The 23,943-nt window shown below is 41.8% G+C and overlaps 1 protein-coding gene across 1 annotated transcript; it reads right to left on the reverse strand.

The window, feature by feature from the left end:
* Window positions 1–5,767: 5,767 nt before the first annotated feature.
* LOC109211400 (uncharacterized mitochondrial protein AtMg00810-like) lies at window positions 5,768–10,745 on the reverse strand. The gene is made up of 4 exons (XM_019374937.1): window positions 10,639–10,745; window positions 10,502–10,557; window positions 8,327–8,416; window positions 5,768–6,282 (listed from the first exon to the last, which is right to left on the reverse strand). Exons 1-4 carry the CDS (start codon window positions 10,743–10,745, stop codon window positions 5,768–5,770), a joined length of 768 nt encoding a protein of 255 aa, XP_019230482.1.
* Window positions 10,746–23,943: the final 13,198 nt, after the last annotated feature.

Consider the following 23,943-nt stretch of genomic DNA (forward strand, 5'->3'; position numbering starts at 1 on the left):
TTTTGATTTGCAATAGTTGATAGTTAAGCTAGAAGCTTTTGTAAAGAGAATTAGAGTGCCTATTATTGAGTTCATGCTCCTTGTATGTTAATTTAGATAGCATCAGCAAAAAAGAGGTGAGATATTGTGGGACCTTGTCTGGATAATTCTATAGGGTGCCAATTTCTATAATCCACTTCTACGTGTATTTTACGAGATAACATCTCCATAAATAGGATGAATATATAAGGTGAGAGGGGGTCTCCTTGACGGATGCCTCTTGAGGGAGTGAAGAAAGGAGTGAGTGCTCCATTGATTAGGATTGAGATAGAGGAAGTGGTAATGCAAGACATAATTAGTTGTATCATGTGTTTTGGGAAATTAAAGTAGTGGAGAGTGTCATGTATAAAGCCCCATTCCAATTCATCAAAAGCTTTCTCTAGGTATAATTTAAGGAGAAAAGATGCTTGACCATCATTTTTCCCCTAAAATGATCTCTTGCACGATTATTGCATTATCAGATGCTTTACGATTTTTAGAAAAGCGGATTTTTCAGGTCTTATGAGGTTTGATAGTAGGGGTTTAATACGATTGACTATAATTTTTGTAATTAGTATATAAAGTATGTTACAAAGGGATAAGGCATAGGTACGTTTTGTTCACCTCCTGTGACATTTGTTGGGTACTAAAGACCTCCAAACAGAAGTAAGTCACTGATGAACCCATTTTGTTCCAATAATTTTGGTAGAAGTATGGGTGTAGTCCGTCTGGCCTAGGAGCCTTTAGGGGTTGGAAGGATTTGATGGCATTGGTTATTTCCAGTGTAGTGATGGGGGAAGCCAAATTGGCAAATTCCTGATTATTGATGGTATTGTAAGTGGCCGTGTAAGTAGGACACGTGTGGTGGGTGTGGATAGTAGTAAATAAGTTGTGATAATAATTTTTAGTTGAGAGATTTATTTCTTGTAGGTCCAAGATCCAATTACCCGCTGAGTATCTTTGTAAAGTAGTAAGGTGAAAAAAATTTGTGTTGGCATCCCCACCTTGAAGCCAATTTATGCGGGATTTGAATTTCCAAAAGTGTTCTTCCAATTTGAGGATATCGTTATATTGGCCAATTAGATCAATTTCAAGATTTTGTAGAAACTGACTAGTAGTGTACTTTGGAGAGGTCTAGATGCCTTGAATTTGTGCTAGTAGTAGTTTTTTATTTTTAAAAATATTTCCAAAAGTTGTTCGATTCTATTCCAAGATGTCTTTTCGCATTGAGTGTATACTTGTTAGGAGTCCAATTGTTTGTTATTAATGTAAGAAATTGAGGATGAGTAGTCCACATTGTTTCAAAACAGAATATTTTTTCATTAGGAGCTTTATAATGTTTATGAAGATTTAGGAGTAATGGGCTATGGTCGGAGTGGGTTCGTGGTAAATGTTGTACGGAGGCTTCCGAAAATATGTTTAACCACTCTTAATTTGCTACGCATCTACCCAACCTTTCTAAGATACAATGTGTAAGGTGTCTGTTGTTAGACCACGTAAATATACTACCTCTGTAAGCTAGATTAACTAGGTTACACTAATTAAGGCATCGTAAAAAATTGTCATTTCTCTTATTATTTATTTCTAAACCCCCAAATTTTTCAGAAGCTTTAGTAATATTATTAAAATCTCCTTCGACTATCCAAGGCATTTTTAAGTGATTATGCAAAGCTCTTAAATTGTCCCATAATATCGTGCGTGCAAAGGAATCATTTTTTGTGTAAATAACTTATTATAGCCAAGTTTTAGGTTTGGAGGCACCTGGACAATGGAGTGAATTTCTTGGCGTATAACTGCAACTTGGTCGAGTTTGAGCATACCATCTTTCCAAAGCAAGGCGATTCCCCTAGAGAGGCCTTCAACTGGTGATTGAGCCAAGTATGTGAATCAAAACTCTGTTTTGAGACGCTCATGATCGTGCATGTGGGTTTCTAGAAAATCTACCAAAGCCAAGTTATGGTAGTTGAACATTGATCGAAAGTTTCATCTGAATTCTAGCGATTGTGCTCCCCGGCAGTTCCATATGATGAATTGCATGGATCGATTATTGGGGTTGGGTGGTGGAGATGGTTGTTCCTCCCTCTCCAGTAGATGTGTCGTTGGAGTCAGTGCTGGGATCAACACTATAGAAAATTTCCCTGCCTCTGGATTGTGTGTGAGGCGTATGTTTAAGGACAAACATTGTAGTTCTGGTGGGCAAGCTATGATCACTTTTCTTTCTTACTGTTCTTTGAGGGTGTATGTTTTTTTCCCAATTTAGATAACACAGAATTGGTCGTGTTTCGCGTATCTCCGCCATTGTTTATGCTACTTCCAATTGGGCTATTTTGTCTTGTTCGTATGGAGGTGGACTGAATTGGTGGAGTGGAGTCGTGGGGGGAGTGAGCGGGTGATAAGGTGAGGCTTGTGCATGGAGAGGAATTGATGGTGCTATCAGTGATCTCTGTTGAATCCAAGGAACAAAAGTCTGGGGTGGTTGTTGTATGGGCTAAAATGGTAGGTCCAGGGTGTTCTGTGGTGTTGATGGTGGTGCTGCATGGATGGGATTCCTGGATGTTGAGGCGTTAGAGTTGGAGGTGTCATGTGTTGAGAGTGGGTGAAGGCTGATGGTGGGTGCATGGCCCAGAGATATTGGTTATATAGTTCCACCCCCATTCGCATTCCCTCCGTTACAATTTGTGCTATATCTGGTGGGTTCTAGATCATCACTATAACATCTTGGTTGTCTAATAACATGGTAAATGTCAATGCATGGTCTTGAAGACTCATCTCTAACCATGTTTGAGGGTACATTTGTGTGTGTGGGTATTGAGTGATGTAGATAGGGGTTGGTGGTGGAAGGTGATCTTGTGGTGGTTTCATGGTTATGGTGTTGAGGAATATCGGGTGTTGAATGAGGTTTGTGTTGGTGAAGGATAGCGTCCTTCGATACTGGAGGTTGTGGTGTGAACGATTCATTATTGTGTAAGCAACTTTGAGTATTTGAAGGGGTAATAGACGGGGAGGGGGTGTTATTTAATGATGGTCGGTTAGTAAGTAATGGTGTTTGAGAGGTTAACCCAAGCGGTTGATTTGATGTGGGTTTAGTAGGTGTAATTTCGTTGGGGATGTGGTCACGTGAAAGACTAGTGGTGGTAGCTTGGTTAGGGTATTGGGCTTCGCCGGTAATGATAGCATTGTCTAGGTGGGGAAGTGTAGATAGTGGGCTTTGAGTATGTAGGTTATTTTGTGTTTGGTGTAGTGCAGTGTGTGCCGTGGCATAGGTTTGTAATTGAGTAGCTATAGATAGGGGTGAGGTGGAGATGCATGGGCCTGCAGTGGTGAATGTGGCAACTGTGGAGTCCATGTGGTGACCGTTGGTTCCCTTCCTAATGGGTGTTGTTGATGAGTCAGCAAGGTGGTATACAAGTTTGATATTTGGGCTCAAAGGGTCGTTTGGGCTAGTTGGTTCACTTACATGGTGATCTATGCCACTTGGACCTGCAACGGTGCTTGTTTGGTCCATTATATTATCATCCATTAAAAAATTAAGTGTGTTTGTGTTGAAGATCTTTTTTTTGGGGGGAGGGGGGGGGGTAGAAAAGTCATTGGTACTGTTTTTTATGAATTTTTTATTTGGGCCAGGCCTTGGAAGAGACAAGTTAGGGCCCATACATGTGGATCCCACGCCGTCTACCGCCAATGGTACTGTGCGTACATTGTTGGTTGTAGTAGATTGTCCGCGCATCCGATGAGTCAAGGAGTCATTTGTTTTGTAGCTTGAATTCCTATAAGGCTTTTGTGGGAAGGTGACTGTTTGCCATTCGTCTGTTGTTGTAGTTGGTTGTTGATTTTTTTCTGGGGTAGTTGCATGTATTTGGTGCGTGGGTGAAAGGTCTTCCATCGAACTGGGCGGCAACGTTGGAGGTGTTGGAGTAGAGGGAGTAGGTATTGAGGAACAAAAAAGTTTAGTGTGGCCTAGTCTTCCACATATGGTGCATAACATGTTGAGCCCTTCGTATAGATTTGTTGTTTATGGATGGATACCTGTGTACACATGAGTTTTGAGTGGCTTTTCCAAAGGTAATTCGAAACTTATTCGTGCATATCGTCCCCGTGTAGTTGCCAAAGTGCATGTGTCAACTTTGAGGAGGAACCAATTTTTTCTCCTACTCCTTGAAGTATTTCAAAGTCATAGAACTGAGTAGGTAGTTCGGCATTCGTATCCATATAGTTGTGTAGGTGAGTTGAACGTTGGAGGCTAATAAAGTTTGGTTCCTACTTTCGAACTGAAAGAAAATGATTGAAAATGAACCAAGGTCCATCGTGTAAGGCTTAAAGCATGTTTTCTTCCTTTTGGAATTTAACTAAAAAGTACTCAAACCCCAATCTATTAATGGAAGGTCTTTTGTGGGCTTCCAAAGTGTTTGTAGTTTAGCACGTAGTGTTTAATGTCTCACTTTCCTTCGAAAACTTTTACTATGACGGAGAATTTTCATGGGGAGTAGAGGCGTGACTTATCGGTTGATGTAAGGGGGATGAAGGTGTCGTGGTTAAGTTTGTTTGTAGTTTCGTCTGTAAGATCAATATTTGTATGAGTTTGGTGGCATGTATTAGAAAACGGGGAAAACTGGCTATTTGATAGCAGTGTTTGTGCGAAAGTTAAAGGTGGGGAAGTTGTGGAAGTATGGTTTGGATTCTGAGGAGTGTCAATTTACATGGAGCTAAGATCTGGTGGTTCTGGTTGTGGGGTAGTGGTGGTGTCATTCATAGTGGTAGAGAGATAGATCCTTAGAGAACTATCAAATTCTAATTAAATTAAAATACCTGGTCTGTGGGTAAAATGTCTCTCTTGTAACCAAATAGCAACAATGTTTGTTCTTTTGTTCTTTCTTCCATAGTGGACGCAGACACCATGAGCAACATTTTTCTGATACCATTTTCCTCCGCACAGGTATATACGGTAACAGAAACACGAAATGATAACAACACATTTCCAATATCCTAATGGTGTTTGTCCTAATAGAGCAACTGCATCAGAATATTGGAAGGCCATTGGAATTGACAAACCGATTCTTTCTTCTATTACATCACAGTTCCTTGGGGCTAAGAAAGCCCTCATTTTCTATATAGGCCATACTCCAAAAGGAACCAAGACTGACCAGACGATGTACGCGCATAAACTTGTTAATTATGGCCTGAACTGATAATGGGTGCTTACCCAGATGAAGAAGAAGGAGGAGGAAGAAGCGGAGAAATAAAGAGAAGGAGAAGTCTGCATGTAATGAAAGAATTGTATATCACCACATTGTATACATCTGTATAAAAGCTAGAGATATATAGGAATAGTCCCATCTCTAATTAACTGACACTAACAGCTTAATGAGCCGTTAGGGGCTAACTAACTAACTATAGGAAATTACCCTAATGCCCTTTGTTTTAACTAACTATGTTACATCTTTCTCTACACTCCCCCCAAGCTAGGTACTGAAAATACATTTAAGAACACCTAGTTCGGAAGAAAGATATTCATGCTGAACTTTGTTGAGTCCCTTAGTCAAAATATCTGCAGGTTGTTCTTTAGTAGAGATGTATGTTGTTTTTACTGGACCTTGTATGATTTTTTCTCTAATGAAGTGACAATCGATCTCGATATGCTTCGTCCTTTCGTGATAAACAGAGTTTGCAGCAATTTGCATTGCAGCTTTGCTATCACTAAATATCTCCACAGGTAGTTTGGTATTAACCCCCACTTCTTTTAGAAATCCCACTAGCCAGATAAGTTCTGCCACAATCGCTGCAAGGCTTCTATACTCACTTCCGCTGAGCTTCTTGAAACTGTGGTTTGTTTTTTTGATCTCCATGATATTAAAATGTCTCCAAATTTGATTAGATAGCCTGAGACGGATTTCCTTGAGTGTGGGAAGGCAGCCCAATATGCATCATAATAAGCTGCAATTGTGTTGTTGCATGTACTGGAGAGTAGTATCCCTTGTCCACGACTGTTCTTGATATACTTCACAATTCTTAGAGCTGATTCAATGTGAGATTTCTTTGATTTTTGTAGAAATTGACTCGGTGTTTGTACACTGAATGAGATGTTTGGCCTTGTCATTGTTAAGTATAGAAGTTTACCTATCAGTTTTTGATAAGGAGTTAAATGTGACAGTTCTTCATCTAACAATGCAGTAGGCTTAGTTCTTCTGAGGTGTTCATCATATTCTGTTATTGTGAGTTTCATGTTGGCATCCAGTGGTGTAATTGCTGGTTTAGCTGCTGCAAGACCTGTTTCAGAGAAAAATTCCAAGGCATATTTCCTCTGATGCATGAGTATTCCTTATTTTTATCTAGAAAACTCTATGCCTAAGAAATATTTCAATTCTCCTAAGTCTTTCATTTTAAAGCTTGTTGTAAATTTGCTTCGATTTTGTCACGACCCAATTTCTCCCTCTGTGAGTTATTGTGATGGCACCTAGTCTCTACGACTAGGTAAGCCTAACACTATGCGGAAATGAAATAAAAGCATGAACATTAACTACTAACAACAACAAATATCTAATAAGCAACTGAATGTCACTCGGCATATACAATTATCACCTCTGAAATGTACCAAACAATTCACAAAACCCGAAATACCACAAGTCACAAGCTAATAAGAAGTCTTAACTGTTCTATACATAATTTCTACAGAAAAGAAGGAAAATTAAACATAGGTGGATAGAGGGGGACGTCGAGGATCTGCGGGCGCGCGCAGATGTACCTTGAAGTCTCGAATAAGTAGCAGCGGCTACAACTAGTGATTAGGCTGTTAAGACGAATCTGGATCTGCACACGAAATACATCTGCAGGAAAGGGCATGAGTACACCACAACGGTACCTAGTAAGTGCCAAGCCTAACCTCGGTTAGTGACGAGATCAGGTGAGGGCCCTACTAGTATAAATATAAAGAAATAAGACAGAATGAAATATCACAGTAAAAGTAAGTACGAAAATCTAACAAGAATAGAATCAATGAAAGACAACAACTCAGAACATAGTGATAACAACAGGGGATCTCCCAGGATACCGTCCCGTAGTCCCAAACGTAAATGTGCAGGGGGATCTCCCGGAATACCGTTCCGTAGTCCCAAAGTAAATATACAGTTCTGGGGGATCTCTCGAAATACCATTTCGTAGTCCCAAAGTAAATATGCAGTACAAGGGGATCTCCCGGAATACGTTCCGCAGTCCCAAAGTAAATATGCAGCTCAAACAATAGAATTACAACTACAACACGGAAATCCTATGGTTCAGACTAAGTACAAGTCAATGTGGAAGCATGAAAATCACTAAGCATGCTGCACAGAGTCCAGATAAGCAATTAAGACACACAGACATGTTGTTCTAAACTAAATAGGATAATTACATATGCTAGTGTAGCTCAGTTAAAGGAAAACAAATATTTTCCTTAATGAAAATGGAGTTTTTTTCAATAATTAGCCCGTGTACGCACTCGTCACCTCACGTACACAACGCTCACATATCAAACAGTACCAAATCCCAAGGGGAGTTTCCCACACATGCACTTATCTCGAACCAAGCTCAAATCAATCCTTCACAATGCTCTTTCCACGTATATCCGACTCTGAATGGCCCAAATCTAGCCAAAACCAATTACATAACATAAATATAGCTACAAGAAACTAATCTAGCTAACAAAATCAAAGCTAAGGAAAGAAATTAGAAAAACACCCAAAAAGCCTCCCCGGGCCTACGTCTCGGAATTGGGTTAAAGTCACGAAATATGAATACCCATTCACTCACGAGTCTAACCATACCAAATTTACTCAAATCCGATACCAAATTCTCGATCAAAACCCCAAAATTTGTAGTTCTCAATTTTTCCCAACTTTTCACCCCAAATCCGAAATTAAATGATGAAATCAAGCATAGATTAGTGGGATATAACCATAAAGGAGTTAGGATCATTATCCAATGACTTCCTTCGAAAATCTCTCGAAATTTCGCCTTCTACCGAGCTCTCAATTCAATTTTGTGATATAAACTCAAAACCCTCGTTTTTGAACTTCAAATTCTGCCCAGGTCTTCCCTTCTTTGCGAACGCGGTCAAAGCCTCACGTTCATTGAAAAAAAAGATGTTGAACAGAAATTCCTCCTTCACGAATGCGAGGGCCCTCTCACGAACACGAACCTTACACTGGCTGACCCTACGCGAACGCGGGATCCTCTTCGCGAATGCGTAGGCTTAATGCCTGAAGCCCCATCTGACCGTTGACTCTACGCGAACGTGAGGTCCTTATCGCGAACGCGTAGCCTTAACATCCCATACCTTCGCGAACGCGAAGAAAAAACCCAGTTGCCCTTCCCAGATGCCTTACGCGAACGCGAGAACCCTTCGCGAATGTGATGAAGAAAATCCCTGCCATAAAATACAAGAAAATCTACCAACTTCCAAAGTCCGAAAACGATCCGTTAAGCACCCGAAACTCACCAGAGGCACCCGGGACCTTAACCAAACATATCAGCAAGTCCTAAAACACCATACAAACTTAGTCGAGCCCTTAAATCACATCAAACAATGCTAAATTCATGAATCACCCTCCAATCCAAACTTAAAGAACTTGAAACTTCAAATTTCCACAACCGATGCCGAAACCTATCAAACCATATCCGATTAACCCCAAATTTTGCACACAAGTCATATTCAACACTACGGACCTACTCCAAATTCCGGAATTAGATTCCGACCCAGATATAAAAAATTCCACTACCGGCCAAAAACTCCAAAAATTCGACTTTTGCCATTTCAAGCCTAAATGAGCTACAGACCTCCAAAATACAATTCGGACACACCCCTAAGCCCAAAATCACCCAACTGAGCTAACGGAATTGATGGAACTCCATTACGGAGTCGTCTTCATACAGTTCCAACTACGGTCTGAATCTTAAGGCTTAAACCTCCATTTAGGGACTAAGTATCCCAAATACTTCCAAAAACCAAAATGAAACCTCCCCACAAGTCACAATAGCAAAAAAAGATACAGGGGAAGCAGTTCATAGGGGATCAGGGCTCTAAGAACGACCAGCCGGGTCGTTACATCTTCCCCCTCTTAAAACGACCGTTCGTCCTCGAACGAACATAGAGACATACCTGAAGTGGTGAAAAGATGAGGATAACGGTTGCGCATATCTTGCTCGGTCTCCCAAGTCGCCTCCTTGACTGGCTGACCCCGCCACTGAACCTTTACTGATGCAATGTTCTTTGACCTCAGTTTCCGAACCTTCCTGTCCAAAATAGCCACTCGCTCCTCAACATAGGGTAGATCCTTGTCCAACCGGACTGAGCTGAAATCCAACATATGAGATGGATCGTCGTGATACCTCTGGAGCATCGAAACATGAAATACCGTATGAACTCCTGCTAGGCTGGGAGGTAAGGCAAGCTCATAAGCAACCTCCCTAACTTGCCGCAACACCTCAAATGGGTCAATGAACCTGGGGCTCAACTTGCCCTTCTTTCCGAACCTCATGACACCCTTCATAGGCAAAACTCGAAGCAAGACCTGCTCTCCAACCATGAATGCAACATCGCGAACCTTCCGGTACGCATAACTCTTCTGTCTAGACTGCGCTGTGCGAAATCTATCCTGAATCACCTTAACCTTCTCCAAGGCATCTTGAACCAAGTTTGTACCCAATAACCTGGTCTCTCACGGCTCGAACCAACCCATTGGGGACCAAAACTTCCTACCATACAGAGTCTCATACGGCGCCATCTGAATGCTGGACTAATAACTATTGTTGTAGGCAAACTTCGCAAGTGGCAAGAACTGATCCCAAGATTCTCCAAACTTCATCACACACGCACGGAGCATATCCTCTAGAATCTGAGCGCTTGGACTGTTCGTCCATCTGAGGGTGAAATATTGTGCTCAACTCCACCCGAGTACCCAACTCATGTTGTACGACCCCCTAGAACCGTGATGTAAACTGCGTACCCCAGTCAGAGATGATAGATACTGGCACACCATGATGCCTAATATTCTCATGGATATAAACTCGAGCCAGTTGCTCGAAAGAATAGGTAAACATCACAGGAAGGAAATGAGCTGACTTGGTCAGCCTATCCACAATCACCTATACTGCATCAAACTTCCGTTGAGTCCGTGGGAGCCCAACAACGAAATCCATAGTGATCCACTCCTATTTCCACTCTGGAATCTCTAACTTCTGAAGCAATCCACCGGCCGTTAATGCTCATACTTCACTTGCTGGCAATTTAGACACCGAGTTACATATTCCACTATGTCCTTCTTCATCCTATGCCACCAATAATGCTGCCTCAAATCCTGATACATCTTTGTGGCACCTGGATGACTGGAGTACCGCGAGCTCTGAGCCTCCAGAAGGATCAACTCACGTAATCCGTCTACATTGAGCACATATAGCTTGCACTGCATCCTCAATGCACCATCATCCCCAATAGTGACCTCCTTAGCATCACCGTGCTGAACCGCATCCTTAAACACGAGCAGATGGGGGTCATCATACTGACGCTCCCTGATACGATCTTAAAGAGAAGATTGGGAGACCACACAAGCCAAAACTCGACTCGGCTCAGAAATATCCAATCTAACAAACTGGTTGGCTAAGGTCTGAACATCCAGTGCCAATGGTCTCTCTGCTGCTGACAAATATGCTAAGCTCCCTAAACTCCCCGCCCTACGACTTAAGGCATTGGCCACCATATTGACCTTCCCGGGGTGGTGCAAAATAGTGATATCATAATCCTTAAGCAGCTATAACCACCTTCGCTGATGCAAATTGAGATCCTTCTGCTTGAACAGATGCTGCAAACTCTGGTGATCAGTGTAGATCTCACAAGGGACACCATACAAATAGTGCCGCCAAATCTTGAAGGCATGAACAATAGCTTCTAACTCAAGGTCGTGGACAAGATTGTTCTTTTCATACACCTTCAGTTGTTTGGACGCGTAGGCAATCACCTTAAGGTCCTGCATCAACACCGCGCTGAGACCAATCCGCGACGCATCACAATAAATAGTATAAGACCCCGAACCTGTAGGCAATACCAATATTAGGGATGTAGTCAAAGCTGTCTTGAGATTTTGAAAGCTCTCCTCACATTGCTCTGTCCACCTGAATGGAGCACCTTTCTGGATCAGCCTAGTCATAGGTGCTGCAATAGATGAGAATCCTTCAACAAATCGACGGTAATAACTCACCAATCCAAGAAAACTCCTGATCTCTGTAGCTGAGGAAGGTCTGGGCCAACTTTGCACTGCTTCCACATTCTTTGGATCCACCTTGATCCCTTCACTCGACACTACGTGGCCAGAAAATGCCACGGAATCCAACCAGAACTCACATTTTGAGAACTTTGCATATAATTTCTTCTCTCTCAAGGTCTAAAGCACAATCCTCAGGTGATGCTCATGACCTCCTAACTTCGGGAGTACACCAGAATATCGTCAATAAACACAATGACGAACGTATCAAGATAGGGCCGAAATACACTGTGCATTAAATGCATAAATGTCGCTGGGGCGTTGGTCATCCCAAATGACATCACAAGGAACTCATAGTGACCATACCGAGTCCTGAAAGCAGTCTTCAGGATATTTGGCTCCCGAATCTTCAACTAATGATAACCTGAACGCAAGTCAATCTTGGAAAACACTATGGCAACCTGTAACTGATCAAGTAGGTTATAAATACGAGGCAAAGGATACTTGTTCTTCACTGTGACTTTGTTCAACTGGCGATAATCATTGCACATACGCATAGAACCATCCTTTTTCTTCACAAACAAGACAGGAGCACCCCAAGGTGACACACTGGGCCGAATGAAGCCCTTATCAAGCAATTCTTGTAAATGTTCCTTCAACTCCTTCAACTCAGGAGGGGTCATACGATAAGGAGGAATAGAGATGGGTTGAGTTCCCGACAACAAATCAATACCAAAGTCTATATCTCTATCGGGCGGCATGCCCAGAGGATCAGCTGGAAACACATCTAGAAAGTCCCTCAATACTGGAACTAACTCAATTGTAGGGGTATCAATGCTGACATCTCTCACATAAGCTAGATACACGTCACACCCCTTCTCAACCATTCGTTGAGCTTTAAGAAAATAAATAACTCTGCTGAAAATGTAATCTAAGGTACCTCTCCACTCTAATCGCGGTAAACCTGGCATAGCCAGCGTCACGGCCTTGGCGTGACAATCAAGAATAGCATATGGGGCGACAACCAGACCATGCCCAAGATAACATCAAAGTCTACCATGCTAAACAATAATAAATTGGCTCTGGTCTCAAAACCACTAAGAGTAATTAGACATGACCAATACATGCGGTGTACAACAAGAGAATCTCCCACAGGAGTAGATACATAAATAGGGGAACTCAAAGAATCCTGAGATACGCTCAAATATAGGGCAAAATAAGATGACACATAGGAATAAGTGGAGCCTGGATCAAATAGAACCGATGCATCTCTATGACAGACCGGAACGATATTTGTAATGACAGAGTCGGAAGCAACTGCCTCTATACGAGCAGGAAGGGCATAGAATCTGGCCTGGCCTCCCCCTCTAGGGCGACCTCTACCTCCCCGACCTCCACCTCGAGCTGCTGAGCAGGTGGAGAAGTAGCTGGTGCTGTAATCATAGCCTGGGAACCTTGTGGAGCACGTTGTGTATGGGAAGTCTGTGGAGGTGCACCCCTCCTAAGTCTAGGCAATCCCTCACCATATGGTGAGTGTCGCAACACTCAAAATAAGCTCTAGGAAGGCGTGGCTGTTGTGGCTGGCTCGGGCCAGGTCTGCTGGACTGACTGTTAAAAGCACCCCGCGCAGGAGGCACACTAGATACTAGAGGTGCATAACAAGGCTCCTGGGGCCTAGGAGGGGCTGGAACACCACTGGCGACTGGAAGAGCTGAATGAATGGGGCGACTCACATATCCCCTATCATGCCGAACTGCAGTTGGGGCACGAGCACCAGAAAAATGGCCAAACTTTTGAGACCTCTTGGCCTCTCTCTCCTCCCTCTCCCAAGCAAGCATGCCCTCCACTCTCCTAGCAATACTCACAACCTGTTGATACGAGATATCCATCTCTAACTCCCGGGCCATGCTAGTCCTGATGCTGGGATGGAGTCCCTCAATAAACCGAAAGACCCTCTCTCGAACTGTCAAATCCAAGGCCAGTGCATGTCTAGCAAAGTCATTGAAACCAACTACATACTATGAGACAGTCATAGCACCCTGGCGCAATTGCTCAAACTCCACGCGCCATGCGTCCCTAAGGCTCTGAGGGACATACTCTCTCAAAAACATGTCCAAGAACTGAGTCCATTTAAGGGAAGGTGCCTCAGCCGGACTGTCCAACTCATAAGTACGCCACCGCTGATAGGATGCTCCTCGAAGCTGAAAGGCAGTGAAAGAAACACCACTCGACTCTACTATGCCCATAGTGCGGAGGATATGGTGGCACTCCTCTTGAAATCCCTGAGCATCCATTGATGCTAGATCACTGAATGTAGGAGGGTCATACTTTTTGTACCTCTCAAGCCTACGCTGATCCTCCTCTGAAACTGCCGCCCTACCCTCGGGCTGATGTGGGGCAACATATGGTACTGGTATAACCTCTGGGAATATGATCAACCTGAACCTGCTGCTCTGGGGTGCGGACGGCGGGAGTCTGTGCTCCTCCCCCGGCATGAGATGTGGCTGCATCGAGGGGAATCAACCCCGCTTGAGCTAGAGTGTTGTACATGCATGAACTATGCAAGGGTCTCCTGAAGAGTTGGAGTAGTAGTAGTAGTAGGTGTATCAAGTGCTTGTGCTCCGACTGGAGCTACTGGTTGCTCCTCTGTAGCAGCTCACTCGGGTGCTCTGGCTGCACCACGTGGGCGTCCTCGACCTCTACCCCGGCCCCGGCCTCGGGCGGCTCTAGCAGGGGCTGCAGGTTCCTGTTCATCTCCTGTAGCACGTGTCCTCACCATCTGTGAGAGAATAAAAGACGGAAGTTTAGAAATTCGAAGTCAATAATCTCGCACGACAAGGAATCAAATGAAGTGGAATTTTCCTAACAGGCTATATCCTCCCGAAAATAAGTACATACGTCTCTGTACCGATCCGATCCGCAAGACTCTAATAAACCGGCTTGTGACTCACGACTCCTATGAACCTAGAGCTCTGATACCAATTTATCACGACCCAATTTCTCCCTCTGTGAGTTGTCGTCACGGTACCTAGTCTCTAGACTAGGTAAGCCTAACACTTTGCGTAAATGAAATAAAAGCATGAACATTAACTACTAACAGCAACAAATATCTAATAGGCAACTGAATGCTACTCGACATATACAATTATCACCTCTAAAATGTACCAAACGATTCCCAAAACCCAGAATACCGCAAGTCACAAGCTACTAAGAAGTCTTAACTGTTCTATACATCACTTCTACAGAAAAGAAGGTAAAACGAACATAGGGGGATAGAGCGGGACTCCGAGGATCTGCGGGCGCGGGCAAATGTACCTTGAAGTCTCTAATAAGCAGCAACGATTGCAACTAGTGATGAGGCTGGTAAAATGAACCTGGATTTGCACACGAAAAACATGTGCAGTAAAGGGCATGAGTTCAGCACAACGGTACCCAGTAAGTGTCAAGCCTAACCTCGGTCGAGTAGTGACGAGATCAGGTCGGGGACCTACTGGTATAAATATAATGAAATAAGACAGAATGAAATATCACAGTCAAAGTAAGTACGGAAATCTAACAGGAATAGAATCAATTGAAGACAACAGCTCAGAACATAGTGATAATAACAGGGGATCTCCTAGGATACCGCCCCGTAGTCCCAAACATAAATGTGCAGCGGGATCTCCCATAATACCGTTCTGTAGTCCCAAAGTAAATATAAAGTGATGGGGATCTCCCGGAATACTGTTTCGTAGTCCCAAAGTAAATATGCAGTATATGGGGATCTCCTGGAATACCGTTCCATAGTCTCAAAGTAAATATGCAGCTCAAACAATAGAATTACAACTACAACACGCAAATCCTACTGTTCAGACTAGGTACAAGTCAATGTGGAAGCAGGAAATTCACTAAGCATGCTGCACAGAGTCCAGATAAGCAATTAAGACACATAGACATGTTGTTCTAAACTAAATAGGATAATTACATATGTTGTTGATACCCAATTTTTCCATCATATATTTTAAATGCATACATACTATTAAAACAATGCATGAGCATCAATTATTTAATTTATCCCTGGTATTTTTATTATATAAATAATTACTAATTACATCATAAATGGTTTTATGATAATTTTATTGCTTAATTTTATCGTTTATATTTATAATTATCTTATGCATAACCCTATCTACATCTGTAGGCTATAATCGCAATAACTTTGCAATAATAGCCCATATGTGCATAGTTACTTTATTTCTATAAGAAAATGACCTTTTATATTCTTATAATATTAAGTAATTATTTTGAATCATTTTTATACATAAATATCATTTTTCATCATTTATTAGCGATTTTTATACATTATTTTATCAAATAAATTGGGTATCTAACATATAGCCCCTTTTAATTTAATTTTTGCGGACCTTAGCCCAATTTCCACCCCAGCCCAATTAAATCAACACATCAACCTATAACCCATAACCCAAAACCCTAATCCAATACCCGCCCCAACCCAGGTTCAGTCCTGGCCGTTGATCTCAAAAGATCAACAGTCCAGGATTTACCTTCCTTTTTAATATACCAAAACCCCAAACCCTACCCGATTTTCTAAAATCCCGCCGCCCCTGAATCCCTCCCTCCTCTCTTCTCTCTCAACCTCCTCCTAACCCTAGCCTGTCGTCACCAGAATCCCTTCGATCCATGGGTTTCTTCTTCGATTCTAGGCCTTATCTAGCCTCCTATCTCTACTGGTTGTTCGATTTCCATATTATTTGATGGAATCTCAAAGAGATTCGACACACACTTGGTCCAAACCCCTCATTTTCTCGATGAATCCATCTGTGTTCATTCTTATGTTTGTGAGTACTGGTATCTTCATGTTTATGGCTTCAAATCTCTGGTCTAAACCGGATTTTTCGCATCTCTGTTATTTTTTTTTACATAACCTAATTATTTCTGGCTAAATCGTTCAGATCTCTTCAGATCTGAAGCGGTTTGAGTTTATTTGTTACTTTTCCTTTAAGATTCTGCTATTCTTCTTATTATTGTTAACCGATTTTTGTTTTTCCCTAAAAGCTAGGGTTTCATCTTTTTTAGTTTCTGCAAAATGTTTTAAAATGTTAAGTGCTTAACTCCGGTTTTCTTCCTTTACTTTTTGACTGATTTTCATCCCTATATCTTTATGCCCTAGGGTTTCTAATTATTCTACTGCTTGCTCTAATGTTTGCCCGTTTATTTTGGCTCTGTCAAATATACTGATTAATTGGTTTACTTGCTTAATTAGGGTTTGAAATTGTACTCCTTTTCAAAACTGAAATCTCTTCGAAAGATATTTACTTATTCTTTCCTTATATGTGATTCATAATTGGTACTACTTTCCTTAATTATATTACTAGCCTGATTTCTAGGCTTTGATTATTGTGACCGACCTATAAATGGTCTCAAGACATATTGCTTACCTTATCAAACCTCAATTTTGTCCGCTAATTGATTACGTATGAGATTCTCCTTAATTTAAGTGACATTTTCAGGATTCTGTCCTCTTGATTGAATGATATTTAGCCCTAATTAATTGGTTAATTGATTTTGCATACCTTATTTTTGTGCCCTTGATTTTCCTACCTTGCTTGCTTATTCTACTGTATGCTATATAATCCTTTCACCATTCTGATTTTAAGGGACACCTACGCTTACAAGCATACACTGAGACACAAGCTCACGCTTACAAACACACACCTGCACACTTACACTCACACAACTTGAGTTCTTTCTATCACTCTGATTTGATGCATTATCTAGTCGGCTGAAAGCCAAGGCTAGACTCTTGGATTCCAATTGCCTTCACCTTCCTGTTTACTTTTTCCCTAACTGGTATGCTCTAATTCCTGTTATCTTGTTCTATTCTATATGCTTATGTAGTCAGTTTTATCACAGACCTCAACATGCTTCTGTTTGGTACACGATTCCTGACCATCTCCTTCTCAGCTGTTATGCCTTAGTTCTTGCTGTCTTGCTCTGTTCCATGCGATTATATGATTAGTTTACTTCAAGCTTCGATATGCTTCTGTTTTCCATATATTTGCATTCTTCTTGACTAGTATGTTTTAATTCCTGTTAACCTACTCTGTTCTATATGCTTGTGTATTTTGTTTATCTTAGCATGTCTAGCACATGATTTTTGTTTACTTCTTTCTAGATTAATATGCTTTAGTTCCTGCTACCCTGTGTTATGTGTTTGTTTGGCTTGTCATGCTTCTGTTCAATATACGCCTACATGGTCCCACCTAGTGATAATTAATAGACTAGGTAATCTTTAGTAAAGTGAAATCTTGATGGATTCAGTTGTATGCTCCCTATTCAGAACAGGTTTATGTATTGCCAATATGGTGTGGTCAGTTTTGTCTGTAATTCAAGTATTTCTGCCCTTGTTGTGATTTCCTTAATGCTGGTATATCACCCATGTCTAAACTAATACCAATCTGCTAAATATGGACTCTGTTCTGTTTGTAGTCTTGTAATTTGAACCTATTTGTTCCTCAAAAACCAAACTGTTTTTCTAAAACTATCCCCCCCCCCTTTACATATACTATTTTCAAACTTCTACTCTTAGCTATCTAGGTTCCTACCACCTCCATTGGAGCACTGCCTAGGGTCCCTGAGACTCCGTCGGACTTTGACACATTGGAGTTGGTTTCCAATCTCTTATGAATTCTCTGTTGGATGTATGGATCCCGTGTGAGCATTGCCCGGGGTCTTTGAGGCTCTTTGGGAATTCTGACACACTAGAAGCCTGGCTTAAGGTGTTGTGGATCTTGCTACTGTTTCAAGACTGTTGTGCTGAAGGCCTGGCTCTCAGGTTTATGTTGGGCCTGCTAAGGCTCCCTATAGTGTAATGAATAGCTTTGCGTAATTTATTCATATTGGTCTGTAATAACGTAATAATCCTTGTAAAAACAGGTATGGTGTTATTTGTAAAGGTTGGGGAGGGATTTTTATATATCTTTGTTCGAACTCGGGTAGAAATCTCGCTTATAGGTTATTATGTGAATGTTACTGCTCGCCTAGAAATCATGCCTATAGGATCTTGTCTCAACGTTTGAAATCTAGAGTCCATACTTGGCATCCTAGAAAATCCAGCTTATAGGTGGTTTATCAATTTTGCATCAAGAACCCATGTTTCAGGTAAATTTTCAATCTCAATGTGCATTAGAGATCATGCATATAGGGTCTTCTTTGTGTAAATTACTGAACTTGTATGACATTCTGTTAACGTCTCTGCCCACTTAGACATCATGCCTATAGGAGATATATTTAAAATCAGTTTATGCAATTTAGATATCATGCCTATAGGGAATTTAAATCAGTTTCTGCAAATTATATATCATGTCTATAAGAAATAAATAAACCGGTCTCAAAACCTAGAAATCTTGTTTATAGAAGCTAACTGATTCTATAAATTAGAAAGCATGTCTATAGGATCTAAAGAGATAAAAACTTGTTTGTTAAAATCGGTAACTGGTTTATAAACTGTAGTCGTTAATTAACAGTTTTAGATACCATGCCTATAGGATTCTACTCCGGTCCTCACTTAGGCAAGCCTGTAGGGTAATTAAGAATTCTGGGTCTAAAAAAACTGTGATTTTTGCTGCTTGGAACATGCTCAGATTCAGAATATTAACAAAAATCAGTAGGCAAACTGATAGGTACTGTTGCTCGCTTTAATAAAGTTGTTATACTATATTCTGATATCCTGCCAATAGGGTCTTAAATTGATAAAATACTCTGTTTGAATTGCGTGCTTCTGCTAATTATTTGTGGAGGTTAACATGAGCCTTTATTTGTTCCTTCTGTGATAGTCCTATTTGAATTTTGTTTGTCGCTTAGTTTTCTCATTTTTAAGCAACGTAGGAGAGTATAGATCCATACAAAAATAGAAGTCCTAAACACCTCCAGGACTATAAGTAAGGGACGGGTAGTGCACGCATAAGGTACGCATTAGAAGTTGCTAGAACGCTTAGGTAACAACTGAAAGATAGTAATGGGGTAGTAAAGAAGATGATGACCTGTGCGTAATGCTATGCGTAACACCCCAATTTGGGAAAAGTTACCAAGTATTGCATGGAAATGATCCTATAGGCTAAAAAACGTAGGACCCCCTTTAATGTAATTTGTCTAAGTTTTTTCCATAAGACCAATTCGCTTAATTGAGTTTGGTTGGGACCCACAGTTATGGACCTTGAGGGGTGCCTAACACCTTCCCCTCAAGGTAATTTCGAGCCCTTACCCGATCTCTGGTGATGTAAACTGGTTTCATGAGTTACTTGCTTTAGGTGCCCTAACACACCTTAATCCGTTAGGTGGCGACTCTTTAATTCCCTTACCCAGTCCCAAAAGGAAAGGAGTTGTCCCACAATGTCGAAGCCCAGATTCCGCGAGGAAAAAGGGGGGGCGCGACAACATGGCGACTCTGCTGGGGATAATTAGGCTCTTAGCATAACAAACTTGCTTTTTGTAGTCTTAAGCATGCTTTATTCTTTTAATACGTGCGCACCATTTCCCCTTCCCCTTTATCTGGATTTAATTGCCTATTTTCAAGCATTTATGATTTCCTTTACTACAAAAACTGACTTGTCTCCTTGTTTTCTTTCTTAAACGTCTTTCAATTATTAAATACCGCATTTATTATTTTTAACGTGCAAATACGTGACAACTGCTATTTATTGTTTCATAAGTCATGCTCAACATCATATTCCACTCGTGCGTAATCAATCCTATAGCAACGCTTGATGAGTGTTTGCGCCCTTCCTATATATCACCCTTTAAATTCGAAAATGCTTATTTGCGGTAAAACTAGTCGATCAGCGGTGCAATCAACGGTTCTGTGCCTTTCCCCCTCAAGTTGTCCACTTGAGGGTACCAGTCTAGACCTCTATAGAAAGCTTACTCTGATTAATTGTACATGCATCATGGTCAAACCTAGCCGGGTTAATATGTTGTCCACATAATAACCCTTTAAGACAAGCCTCGTCCTAAAGTCCATCAGGGTTTCCATAATCCCAACGGACGCAACCATGATTTTGTGCATTAATTTTGGAGAAATAAGTGCCAATACGCTAATCATTGTTGTATAAATAGTCGAATCTGGAGGGGGGAAGGGGTCTAACCATATTTGTTTTGCAGAAAATGAGGCACGAAGTCCCCAGGTTCGACATGGTCCATAACATACCACCACTATTGCTAGATTGGTGGGAGGATCTTCCATCAAGTGATAAAAATCATGTGAAAAGGGTTTTGGGAAGTTTGCCTTCTCTATTGGATCTCCAACCGAACAACATGTTGATCGAAGCTGCCACAATGTTCTGGGACAAAGAAAGAGCCGTGTTTCACTTTGGAAGCATAGAAATGACCCTTCTCTTGGAAGGAATATAGGGATTCACCGGGCTACCTTGGGATAGTCCTAGTTTACTAGTACTAGAAAACGGCAATGCTAGGGGGTTTCTGAAGATGATGGGTTTGAGAAAGAATGAAGACTTGGAGTGTCTGAAGAAGTCTTACATACCTTTTGACTTCCTCTATGAACAATATGGTCACAACAGAGCTTATCATATTTTTCATGACGAATTCTCCATCACTTCCTTGGGTTGGATTCACCGCAGGGTTTTTGTGTTCATTATCTGCTTCTTGGGTATGATAGTATTCCCGATCTAAGGGGATAGAATCCACACCAGACTGGCCATGGTAACCAAAACTTTGATGGATAGGATCGAGGGGAAGACGTATACCATTGTCCCTATGATCATAGCTGACATATACCGGGCCTTAGAGCGTTGTCAGAAGGAGTACAAATACTTCGAAGGTTGTAATTTGCTGCTACAGGTTTGGTTGTTAGAGCATCTCCAAAGAGGTCAATAAGGTCAAGAGCTTCCGCGAAGGCCGTAAAATGATCACATAGCTTTCCATCATCCTAAGAGAATGACCTATATCCCAGACAGGTTTGCTCAACCTGAGAATTCTATAGGATGGGCGCAGTTTTTCAGCAATTGAACCGAGGATCAGGTTCCATCGATGTTCGAATAGTTCCCTACCGACGAATTCATCATCGGATCTAGGGATGTTCCGCACTTGGTAGTGATCGGGTTAAGGGGCGTATATCCTTATGTTCCTATCAGGGTTATGAAATAGGCAGGCAGGAAGCAAGTCATACCGCGAGTTTCTAAAATGAATCACTACAGGGCAGATTTTCAGGATGACAACGTCCCATACAAATGTGAAGCTCAACATATGTGGCATTTGAAAATTATCGTGGAAAAGGATACCATCGAGCTAGATCGATATCACGTCGGTCATGTGTACTTGTACCCATCATGGTTAGTAGATAACATAGCAGGAATATTCGAGCCAAGGATTGGTCAAGGAAATAGAGTCATAGATGAAGTTGCCAAAACGCAAGTGAAATATAACAAACTGTGCAAAAGAGTTCACGAGTCCGAGGCTGAGCGTCTGAAGCGATACAAGATCGATATGGAACTAATTAATGAATGGAGGGAGATGGCTGTTAGATCAAGCGAAAGGTTGGAATATCTGGAGTACAGTCTGATGGAATTGGAGGGAAAAATGAGGAAGAGAGCCACCGATTGCCAGAACGCCGAAGGAAGCGAAGGAGGGCATTTAGCAAGGGCATACCTATTACTGAACCTGCGTGAACTGGGGAATTTCATCGACGGAGCCAAAAACAGCGAGCCTGGAGAAGGTCCTTCTCGGACCAAGTAGATTAGGTTTATTTACTTTTTCAAATGTAATAAGGCCTAGTGCCAACAGTGACTTATCTTATTTAGTGTCGTTTTAGATTCATCTATTTTTACATTAATGAAATGAGGCAATTATCACTAAATTCTCCAAATCAATGTGTCGATAGGCCTACCTCGGACACAACGAGGCTCCCAAATTATGATGCGAATTTACCTTCCCGCAATATGTGTTTAAATAATGCAAACATTTTCATAATCCTTATTGGCTTGTTTACCTTCTGTTTTTCTCTATTTATTATTCCCATCTTGGTTCCCACATACTGGCATCATCAGCATATCACACCAGATCTAGAGGCCCTCCACCTCCTCCTCCTCCAGTAATCCGAAAAGCAGAGGAAAACCTAAGATGGATGATTTGAGTGGTATCCGAAAAGAAAATGCTGACAATGTTGAAACTTCCGCCGGTCGGAGTACTCCGGCCCAGAATGATTTAGTTCTACGATTGGAGTAGAAAATACTGGAGCTGCAAGGAGAACTTGAGCAGGTCTGCAACTTGGCAAACCTCTCCCTCACCCTAAATATCCCAGATGACAACCAACAAAATGCTCAAAACCTAGCACCTCTTCAAAATACACCGAACTAACCTCCACAAAATCCTCCCGCACCCATCAATATGCAACTTCTCCCCAAAATCCTAACCCTCCACCAGTGCCCACTCCTCTTCAACACCAACATCTTCCTACCCAGTACCCACAAACCACTACCTATCACACTCCCTCAGAACACACCACAACCTATTCCCAATCCTCAAAACTCCACAAACGACTACCACTAAACCCAAATCCCTGGCACCCACCAAAACAACCCCATATACGTGGAAACCCTACCTCACTCCACTCAACCAATCTCCTATGCACCAGAATCAACTGAGAAGGACCTGCTCATCAAGAACATGGCTGAGGAGCTCAACAAGTTGACAAGCCGAGTTCAGGGTGTTGAAGGAGGTAAAGGGATAGATGGTATGAACTATGAGGATTTATGCATACAACTAAATGTGGAACTGCCGGAGGGTTACAAACCTCCCAAATTCGAAATGTTTTACGGAACGGGTGATCCCAAGGTTCATCTGAGAACTTATTGTTACAAGCTCGTAGGGGTCGAAAAAGATGAAAGGATTCGAATGAAGCTCTTCATGAGAAGTCTTACCGAAGATGCCCTGCCCTGGTACATAAGCCAGAATCCTAAGAAATGGGCCAATTGGGTGAGCATGGCATCAGATTTCATGGACCGGTTCAGGTTTAATACGGAGAATGCACCGGACATCTTCTATATCCAGAACCTAAAAAAGAAGCTAACTGAGACTTTCCACGAGTATGCTACTCGATGAAGGTCAGAAGCAGCCAAGGTCAGACCAGCATTAGACGAGGAACAGATGAATAAGTTCTTTGTCAGGGCACAGGACCCACAGTATTATGAAAGGCTAATGGTTATTGAGAACCATAAGTTCTCCGATATCATCAAACTCAGAGAAAGGATTGAAGAGGGTATTAAAAGCGGGATGGTGACAAATTTTGAGGCACTGTAGGCCACAACAAAGCATTGCAATCAGGTGGTATATCAAAGAAGAAAGAAGTAGGGCAGTGATGGTGGCCCAAGGTCCAAAGCCTCCACTCACATACCAGATACCTCCACCCACATACCAACCCTCACCACCCAGATATTCCCAACCAGCCGCTGCTTGCCATACATATAATTCCCAACCATCCTACTTTCAGTCACCTCCAACTCGTCCAAATTACTAGAAACCCCGACCTAATTTTGATCGCAAACCACCCAGACAGTACATCGCCATTGCTGAACCCATCGACCAACTGTACGAAAGGTTGAAGGCTGCTGGTTAGGTCACCCCTATTCCCGTTGTGGCAATGGAGAATTCATCTCAATGGGTCAACCCGAATAAAACCTGTGCA

Source organism: Nicotiana attenuata, unplaced genomic scaffold (assembly GCF_001879085.1).
Source record: "Nicotiana attenuata strain UT unplaced genomic scaffold, NIATTr2, whole genome shotgun sequence".
NCBI classification, from domain to species: domain Eukaryota; kingdom Viridiplantae; phylum Streptophyta; class Magnoliopsida; order Solanales; family Solanaceae; genus Nicotiana; species Nicotiana attenuata.

Coding starts and splice junctions, on each gene's coding strand:
- LOC109211400 (XM_019374937.1), bottom strand. CDS start 10,745: ATGGTGGCCAATGCCTTAAGTCGTAGGGCGGGGAGTTTAGGGAGCTTA. Junction 8,417..10,501: donor TAAGGATGCGGTTCAGCACG/GTGATGCTAAGG, acceptor ATTTTATGGCAG/GGATTTTCTTCATCACATTC. Junction 6,283..8,326: donor TTTTCTTCGCGTTCGCGAAG/GTATGGGATGTT, acceptor TCTCTGAAACAG/GTCTTGCAGCAGCTAAACCA.